General features: G+C 40.1%; 1 protein-coding gene across 2 annotated transcripts in view; it reads left to right on the top strand.

Annotated features, from left to right (window-relative positions):
- The window catches only part of SLCO1C1 (solute carrier organic anion transporter family member 1C1), a 22056-nt gene extending 12775 nt beyond the window's left edge, over nt 1–9281 (top strand). For both annotated transcript variants that reach the window (XM_010169822.1, XM_029085405.1), the window contains 6 exons: nt 1–156; nt 1230–1395; nt 1835–2019; nt 6408–6472; nt 7845–7962; nt 9059–9281. The exon at nt 1–156 is cut by the window's left edge and continues 2 nt beyond it. In XM_010169822.1, the coding sequence (XP_010168124.1) occupies nt 1–156; nt 1230–1395; nt 1835–2019; nt 6408–6472; nt 7845–7962; nt 9059–9281 (913 nt within the window). The remainder of the gene's footprint in view (nt 157–1229; nt 1396–1834; nt 2020–6407; nt 6473–7844; nt 7963–9058) is intronic.
- Nucleotides 9282–9949: the final 668 nt, after the last annotated feature.

Consider the following 9949-nt stretch of genomic DNA (forward strand, 5'->3'; position numbering starts at 1 on the left):
TGGGGGACTGCTCATGAAAAAATTCAGAATAAATGTTTTAGGGGCCGCAAAACTCTCCCTGGGATCATCTTTCTTTGGTTACCTTTTGCTGCTCTCATTGTTTGCAATGGGCTGTGAGAACTCGGATGTGGCTGGACTGACTGTGTCGTACCACGGGTATGCTGGGAAGGGCACGCTTCAGCATAAAGTGCTATTGCAAACCAAACTCCTTCCTCATTTTATTCCACAAAGTATATATCGTTGAAAAGAGAATGATTGACCTAAATATGCTTCCCAGAAATTTGATTCAAAGCAGTGGAAACCGCTCCATCTATTCCAGTGGGTGTTGTGTCAGAACCCCTTCATGATTGCTGCCTGCAGCCCAGAGGGGTTTATGCCACAACTGCAGATTATTTTTCTGATTACTTTTTAATTATTGTTGCCATGGAACCCATCCTTTGAGCCTAAAGGTTTGTGGAAATGTGAGGAGCTCGGTAGGGGAGGTGAGGTTCAGTTAATTGCTCCTTGCCTCTGTGTGCTGCTGAACAACCCACCGCATTTAATAGCCTTTGAACCCAAAACTTATTGATTCATGGATTAACCATGAGCTAGCCATGATGTGAATTGTGAGGTATACCTGAGGCTAACGCTTTTTGGTAATTTTTGCCCATGCTATTACTCTGTAAAACTCACTTTTTGGGAGGAGTTTCCAGCACTGACTCCACAGCAGTCTCAGGAGCTGCTCCGCTGGTGTCTTCAGCAGCAGCTGACCAAAGTTGGCAGATAGCTGTTGTGCAGGGTACCAGACCCTCAGTTTGGATGAATCCCGTTCTGAGCATTTCCTCACTAACTTCTAGAGCAACTGTTTCTCACAAGTAACTCACTCACCTCTTTGCCATTGAAGTAATCAAACTTTTTTATCCAGTTTTGCTATAACTGCATCAAGCCTCAGATAACTGAAATCTTAGAAAATCTGAGAAAATGCATGTATAGAAATTGTTAGCTGTCCCCCTTAATAAAATAGCTACTATTGCACAGTAGGTGGTGTGATATTGTGAAAACCTTTTGATAACAGAGAAATAAGAATTTATACTGCTGCATGGATGTGAAGACACAACACCTTAATGGACTAGAGACAAAAGGTCTGTCCAGGTGCAACTGGCAGAGAGCATAACCTATGATTTGATAATGATTTCTTCCACATCTGCTAGCAAACATCATTGCAATTTCTTTTTTTTTTTTTCTCCCAGAACTAAACAGATGACTGATTATGAGCAAGCCCTCTTTTCAGAGTGCAACTCGGGCTGCGCGTGTTCCAAGAATGACTGGGACCCCATCTGTGGGGAAAATGGAGTTACCTACGTTTCTGCTTGTCTCGCCGGCTGCCAGGCGTCCAACGGCAGCGGGAAAAACACCGTAAGACAATCTTTCATTTCCATATGAGATGTGATAATTTACCTAGTGCAACCAGTTCTGTCAGTGTGGGTGGATTAAAATTGAGTAAGGCACGTCCTCTCCAGCCCTTAACTCCTCAGGTTTTTTAGCAATCTGCCGCTCACATTTAAAACTTTCTTAATTGCTGTTTCCAGAAGAAATCCCAAGCAGAGAATGTAGGAGGAGATTTTTTAGCTGTTGGCTACCAGAACTGTTTAAAAAAACCACTAAATACGTTCATCAACAGTAGATATTTTCTTTATAAATTTCTCCTTCAATGAACAAGCCTTTTCCTTTTGAAAAGTATTTTCCAGTTTGGATTTAAGCTTTTTGGCTACCCAGAAAAACATGATGTGCAATTCCTGACCATCCACTTCGTCACCGTTTAGGTTATCACACACTTTTACTTGCTGTCTTCCAGGTATATTTTAACTGCAGCTGCGTGGGAACCTTGGAATCTCCTTCACAAAGCTCCTCAGCGGTGGTGGGACCATGTCAAAAAGGAAATGAGTGCCCAAAAATGTTTCTGTATTTTCTAGTAATATCAGTTATCACTTCATATACTTTGTCAGTAGGTGGCACACCTGGATACATACTGCTTCTAAGGTAAGAAATCATTTCTGCCAGCATTGCCAGATGTTTTCAAGATGTTTTCACACATGTAACTGGGTCTCCCTGTCCCCCTTAGTATTGTGAAATGTTTTCAGCTATGCAAGGTTGATTTTTATATATTTTTTTTTACTATTGAAAGGCATCCTCATAGTTTGACAATGAGTTTTCTACCATTGAAGTAACAATGTGCTTTATGATTATCTCAAAAAGCAGTAAACCTTTCTGGTTTAAACATAATACAGGAGGCCTGGTTATCATTTATACCAAATTCCACTTCCCTTAATACCTTTTACATTACCAGAATGGTGTTAAATGGCATCCATGCAAATGGAAATTAGCTCTGCATGTACCAATGTGTGCACGTGTATGCTTACAGATAACCAGCTTTCCTCACTTGCTATGGACACCAATGCACAGCTACACAGAGGTCACCCAACCCAAACCCTCTATATACACTCAACTCTTCTCTGCTAATCCATTTTATTATTCCATATAATTGTTCTGTCCCAGATTTCTCTCTTCAAAACAAAGATTTAGCTTGTGATGTTGAGGTTTTGGGGTTTTTTCCCCTGTCATAATAATCACAGGTTTATTAAATGCTTGTCCCAAGGGATTGTTTCAATACGTATTTAACTGCTGGAACTATTTGTCCATCACTGAGTGTAAGCTTTTAAGCTAATTTTAGAAAGTGCAAAAGGAATATAATACTTCCCGTGATTAATCTGGATTTTTGTCAGTTTCTTGCAATTTTTGGCTTCCAAGTGCTACTCCACTCTGTTTTGGAAAACTGTCTTTCAGTTCCTCATTCCAAATTATTTCCAGATGGGTACATTCTACTTCTGAAACAAAACAACTGTAAATACAGTTTAACTAATCTTTATTAAAGTTGTGTTTTCTTATCCCAAAATTCTCTTTGTTTTTAAATGAAATTTTATGGAACAGACCCGGTCTTATTGCCCATGTGTTTCTATCCCATGAAAAAGCCAGTGCTGGCACTGGTTGAATATGGGCTATATGGAAAAACCTAAATAAAGAAATGTAACTTCAGCTACAGTTCCAGAGCAGTCCTTGAACTAGAAGTAGTACTCACACAGATACTTTCAGAAATGATTGAGGTGAGGATCCTTCTCCACTGCCCTCCACAAACACTGCCTGTGAGGTATATGCCTTAAACCATACAAGCCGCCTACCTTTCCCCACCCACCTTGTAGGGTTATCATTGAGTACTGCAAAAACACACCGTGTCTTTCATTCTCTCTCTCTCTCTCTCTCTCTCCAAGGAGAAAGATCATATTATAATCCATTTTAGACAATTTTTACTGAACTGTTTACATAAACTAAAGTTTATGCTCCACTGAAACCATTCATGCACCAAGAGGAAGATGATTCAGGAGATGAGAGCTTGTAGCAAAGCCTTCAGGATTTCCACCAGATTGCCCTCTGTGGTTGCTTCTGGCACAAGGAGAATTTTTGTTGTATAAATGTGGGCATAGGGCTATGCAGGGCTGCAGTTTCTTTCCTCTTTCCATCCACATCATGTCCTCTTTCTATCCTTAGAACATATGGTAGAAAATATACAGATATGGTATCACACAGGGCCTCGAAACCATCGTTGACATGCTCAACCTCCTGCTTTCCTTCTTGTTTCCACTGCAGAAGTGTCCAGGAGGAGATGTTCATTGTTGAACACCTATGAGCTTACATCACACAGAGTTGCCTGCACTTCTCAACACTAAGAATTTACTCTCAGGGGACTTAGTATTTAAAGGATTTATTTAGAAAAGCTTAGAGAGGTTTTCAATAGCAAAACTAAACCATTTTGTTATAAGAAATCAACAAAACAGCTGTATTAGTTCTACTCTAGAGATTTTTTTTCTGTTGAAAATCATTTTACTTTGAGAACCATTTAATTGAAACTGAAAAGTTATATGGTTTTTTTGCTGGATTGAAGGCACCTGAATTTGCTGTGCGACTAAATAAAATATGTTTCAGTAAATTCAATCCTTTTTGGTTTTTTTTGGTTTTTCTCTGCAAATGACCTGTGGGCACAATTCTACTTTAAGCTCACACTTGCTTTTCTGAAATCCAACACAGACTGGCTTTCCCTGAAAATCTGTCTGAACTGAAAGTGTGCTTCTGTTCCTAGAAAGAAAATAAATGGTCTTTGAAAATAAATAGTCCCAAGGTCAAGTTGCAGACTTCATCAAGTTTTTTTTTTCTAATTATCTGCTTTTAAAATTATTCAGTATTCAGTCAGCTCTGATAAGATTCCAGCACTTAAACAAGCTGATGTTTTCAGATGAGCAGATATTGTTGCACCTGCCATGGAGCACAAATACAGCTAAATCCCTAAAAGCCTGTAAGATTTAGTGACATTTATTTCAAGGGTTTACACGACTGAAATCACTGAAATATGCTTACAGCTAGTGACTAAGTCATTTGCTGAAATGTCTTTTTAGTGGTATTAGACTAATTACATTTGCCAAGGAACTTGGGAAAGCCCTGAAGTTTTGGAGAAAAAACCCTGCAATTCATATAGCTGTTGTTCAAGCACAAGCTATTAATAGCAGGTGATTAGGCCATGAAAAGGAAGTCTCAGATCTCTGTGAGAGGTTTGGCTCTTGCTCAGGATCTCAAAGAACTCGTGTTTCTGTGCTAAGGCAATACAAATGCTCAAACAATTTTTTTTTTATGATCTGAAGAAGATTTATTTTGCAGGACATAAATCTTATCGAACATGTAATAAATATCCAGGTACTGGTTTTATTTTTCTCTTTTTGCTTTCTATACCCTCATATTTGGTTAAAAGGACATCTAGGTTGAGGTTTGCTTGTGTAGCATGTAGCAGGCAAAACACTGTTCTTCCAGCTCAAAATCATATGACATTCATGCCTGCATAGATGGCAGTGCCTTTATAAGCCACTATATAACAGACTATATGATGATATAGGACATTAAAAAATAAAGAGCTCAGATTACAAAATAAGATGCACACAACAATTTTTTGACCATGGTACTTTGGTGGTGTTTTACATATATGTCCTTCACGTCCTTTTCCATTTTCACTAAACTAAGGGAAGATGACTTGAATGTTATTTACAACATGGGTTATAGGATCACAGAATGGTTTGGGTTGGAAGAGACCTTAAAGATCATCTAGCTCCTACCTTCCTGCCATCAGCAGGGACACCTTCCACTAGACCAGGTTGCTCAAAGCCTCATCCAACCTGGCCTTCAACACTTCCAGGGAGGAGCATCCACAACTTCTTAATGTTGTTCTGGCAGCTACATTGGGAAATAATAAAACATCACTGGTGAGGAACAAGAGAGCTAGTTCTGCAATGTCTTTATTATTTTTTTAAAGGTATTCTCAATTACATGAATTTCTTCAGAAGCTGGGTCCATCCTAGTTCGGAGCACAGAGACTGGACCTCTGAAGTGCTATGTTTATCCATAGTGACAACTGCACTTCAGCCCTTTTCTTTTTTTTTTCTTTTTATATTGAATAGAATGACTGTGACAACAGGGAGTTTTATCAATTACCATAATGATACACGTGTTACCTCACACATCGAGCAGTTTAATTGTGGGACTGGGATTACTCGTGTGCTACAAGTAAAGCATGTACTCAGGTTCTTGATGGATTAGCCACTGTAATTATTGTAATAGGCAATCTGATCCGTGTTGGGTGAAACAGCACACTTTGAAGTTAGCAGCAAATGAGTCTTCCTAATTTGAGTGGCTCCATACTCGCACTGCTGCTAGCATAGATGTGAAAGGCAGCTGTTCTCCTGCCTACCACCTCCACCCACCTAGAAGAGCCAAGCTGATGACCCAAGGCTGGAGCAGGGCTGATCTGGAGCCGGAAGGACTGATTTCTGTGCTGGGCCACCTCTGTAAGCTCAGAAAAGTCCAAATGCAAATGGTCTGTTCTGTCAGAGAATGGCTTGGAGGATTTACCTTTACAGGAGGTGTGATCCTGATCTTAGACACAGCTCAATGAAAATTTAGTCCCTAAATAACTTAAACTAGCCTGGGTCATGTTCTGCAATTTCAGATTGTTTAACTGAATAAGACTATCTGATGAGGCATGATTTCACAAGCAATTTTCTTGTCCTGCATTAGTAACTCCTAAGTGCTGGTATTATCTGAAAATGTACCACCTTCTGAAAATGTGGTATTGAATATAGATGTTCAGAATTCCTAGATACTGTTCTGATTTTATCAAATGATTTACTTATTTCTCTAATTCTATTAAAGTCAGTGTCAGTAAGGAGGAAAAAGTCATATTTCTTTCCTTCCTTTTACTTTCCATTTGTGTTCAACTTATCCACAGTCAATTCTTTATTTCTATTTAACATATTTTTTATTATTATTTTTAGATGTATTAAACCACACTTGAAATCATTTGCACTTGGTATCTATACCCTGGCAATAAGAGTACTTGGTAAGTCCAGTTGTACTCTTGGGTCTATTTTAATATACTCCTCACTAATCATTTATCTTAGAATTAAATTTTGATTATTGGAAAGAACAATGTCTAACTGACAAGTTAATATTACTTTTTTTTAAACAGGAAAAAGGAAGCAATTTCATATTTCATAAACGGTATAACTGTGTCTTAGATATAATAAAAATATACACTGCTAACGTCCATAGAGGTGACAAGTGATCCTTATTAGGACTATGAAGCTAACATAAAAACTATTTCTTGTCTCTCCTTATTCAACAACAAGCATAATAGAGCAGCTGTGGCTCAGAATTTGTGAACATTTTTCAGGCATATTTTGAGTAGTTTCTAAGGGAATTGACCTAAGTACTGGTGTGCCTGAAGGCAGGGTTCACTGCAGCCTTGTGGTAGAGCCACCTAGAAGTTTTTTCTAAAATCAAGGGTACCATGAGATGTCAATGAACTGGAAACTCTAATATCCTCTAGGTCTTCTTAGGAAAGATAATAATTATCAGGAAGCAAGTCACTTATTTAAATAGAGCAGACTTAGATGAGCTGGATGTGGCAGATGAAATGACGTGAAAAAAAGCTGTTGGCTGTTTTCTCATGCCTTTGCAGGCCAGGATTTTCCCTGAAGGCTTACTTTCTTCTCCAGCAACCATGGGTGGCTCCCCAGGTTGCACAGAGTCCACAATGTCTCCATTTGTACCTGAAGAAAAGCTTTTCCTTTCCATCACCCACAAGCACTGCAGTAGGTTTGCCTTTGGCACAGTAGGATCTCAAGATACTTGTAGGATACATATAGCCCCACTGTAGGCTCCCTGCCCTGCTGTCCCTGTTCTCATTCCCCCAACCTACACACAGGATACCCCCTATCCCCAAGCTGGACAGGCTCCATCAGTCTCAAGACAGGAGAAATATCTCTTTTTTTTGTTGTTGTTTTTTGTTTTTTTCTGTTCTCACTCCCTCAACCTACACACAGGATACCCCCTGTCCCCAAGCTGGACAGGCTCCATCAGTGTCAAGACAGGAGAAATATCTCTCTTTTTTTTGTTGTTGTTTTTTGTTTTTTTGTCCTGAGGGATCCTGCAGGGTGAGGAAACCAAACTATGGCCAGCACTCCTTCCGCTGCCTTCCACAGGCTTTTTGATGTTGAGCTGTGTTTCCTCCCCGCCCCGATTCCCCACAGGGAGGAAAGGGCGGTGTGTGCCTGTGGGCAGTACAAGGCACGACTTCTCAAACCAGCAAACCATGTGGAAGTGCCACTGCTGTTTGAATGTATCATTTAATGTTCTACATGAACACGTCTCTAGATCAGAACTGATCACCCTGAAAAATAACCTTTTTGCTATTTGTTCAATACACCCAGCGGGAATTCCAGCCCCAGTGTATTTTGGAGTGGCCATAGATACTACTTGCCTGAAATGGGGAAGCAAGAGATGTGGGGGAAGAGGAGCATGCAGACTCTACGACTCCAGTGCACTCAGGTAACAGCTCTTCTCCATTTGTTCATTAACCTGTGTTCTTTAAGTACATTTACACCTGGCACTGGGAGAAGAATTTCTGTCAGAAAATTTGAGTGAAAGGTTTGATACCAAATGAAAGAGTCTGAGTAGCAATATTAACAATAATGCTCAGGTTTTAGCATTCTGTTTTGGTTTAATCTCTTTTTTCTTTCTTTTTTTGGGGGGGCTAGGGGGGGAGAATGTTGTAGTCTTATTTCAATATCATCTGGAAATACTTAAGTCACTTGATTTTTCACCCCAAAAAGTGTTCAGTTAAAACCTCAATCTTATGCTAAATCTTTCCCCATTTTTTTTAATAACTCTGATGTGAGAGTGTGTGTAAGTAAATAAGTAAAAGGGCTGTTAAACCTCATCATTGTTCTATGTTGGAGCTGGACCACAAAAATGGAAGGGAAGGGTGCCACAAAGCACGCTTGGCTTATGTAGAGGATTAAGTGCAATGTTGTCTTTATCAATTTATTTCTAGAGGAGATTAATTGTCTGAAATGCATTCATGAAAGGCATGACCAGAAATGGAGAATGGAATAACAATGGTAAAAAGAAAATTAAAGAACAGGTTGCCCTTCCCCCCAACCCCAGGAAAAAAAAAAACAAAACCAAAAACATAAGGGGAGGGTACATCTTGTTTTGAAAATTTGAAGAAAAGAACAAAAGCTCAGTTGGGACTCATTACTAATGAAACATAATGATGTTATTGTTGCTGTTCTTGTTGTTACTGTCATTATGCCCATAAAGCAAAAATACTCTCTAATGGTCTTGGTATCACTGGTAGTTTATGAGGCAACCAATAAAATAAATAGCCCTAGAAATATTAGTGTTATTCTCACTGAAGTACATTGGGATGGAGGAGGTCAGTCAATGCCTGAGATTCTTTCTTGGCCATAGATCACACAATACCTGACCTGGGTGAGATGGCAAACTCTTATCTCCAGGGTCATCACCTTTCTTGAAGAGCTTTCTTACTCAGCCTTACTGCATGAAAATATGAATGTGTCCTTATGCCTTCTAGTCATATATTGCGTTTGAAATAGGCTCTGATCAATCATTTCTCTCTCAGGTATGTGTACCTGGGGCTGACTTTGGTGTTGGGCACGGTGTCCATTTTCTTCAGTGTTGCTGTGCTTTGTGTTCTCCGGAAAAGGTCTTCTCCACCAGATGAGATCCTCTCAGCCAACGGGGAGAGAGGCACCTGTGGGACAAAGAGCAGGAAAGATAATTTTGTCAATAGTGACCATTTAATTCAGACAACTTATTGGCCAGAAAAGGAGACTAGACTTTAGGAAGACTGAGACTTCCACTGTGACTTTACCCAGTGAGTGGTATTCCAGGCAAAAATTCATCATCAGTGAAGCGGTATCTTAGTATCCACCCTGAAAACATTCACCCTCATGTAATTTTCACTGTAAACACCAAAAGCAAAGACAACCACTTTAGCACATGTACAGCTGTTCAAGTAAGGGGATTTGTTCTGCCTGGGGAGGTGCAGCTTGCTCCCTTGCCGAGAAGCCAGTTTTATGGCTGCCTCTCAGCTCCATCCCTCCTGAACAAGCTGCAACAGCTGCTGCTACCCCTCGGCTTCCTTCTGCGTGTGAGGTGTAGTGGGGAGGCTGCAAAGCATCTCTCTCCACCACGGGACCAGCCTGAGAGGAGCTGGTACACAAGACCTGGCAGCCTGGAAGGTGCAGGGATATTCTGGACATAGCTCACCCTTGCGAGCAGTGCGGCACAGGGCAGGAGGGAGGTGGTTTGCTGGAAGGACAAATCAGCTACAGGCTCTGGGCATCTCATGGATTTAACCCATAACTCTTAGGACACCAAATGTTGTTAGGGATTCTTTTTTTCAATAGTTCTGTTATAGCACAACAATAACGGCAATAAAAGTTGTCACTGCAGTCAAAGAGACCACAAGAAGATTGTCCAAAGGAAACTGGAATAAAAATACAGCTTC

This window comes from Antrostomus carolinensis, unplaced genomic scaffold, assembly GCF_000700745.2.
Source record: "Antrostomus carolinensis isolate BGI_N321 unplaced genomic scaffold, ASM70074v2 scaffold7426, whole genome shotgun sequence".
Lineage (NCBI taxonomy): Eukaryota > Metazoa > Chordata > Aves > Caprimulgiformes > Caprimulgidae > Antrostomus > Antrostomus carolinensis.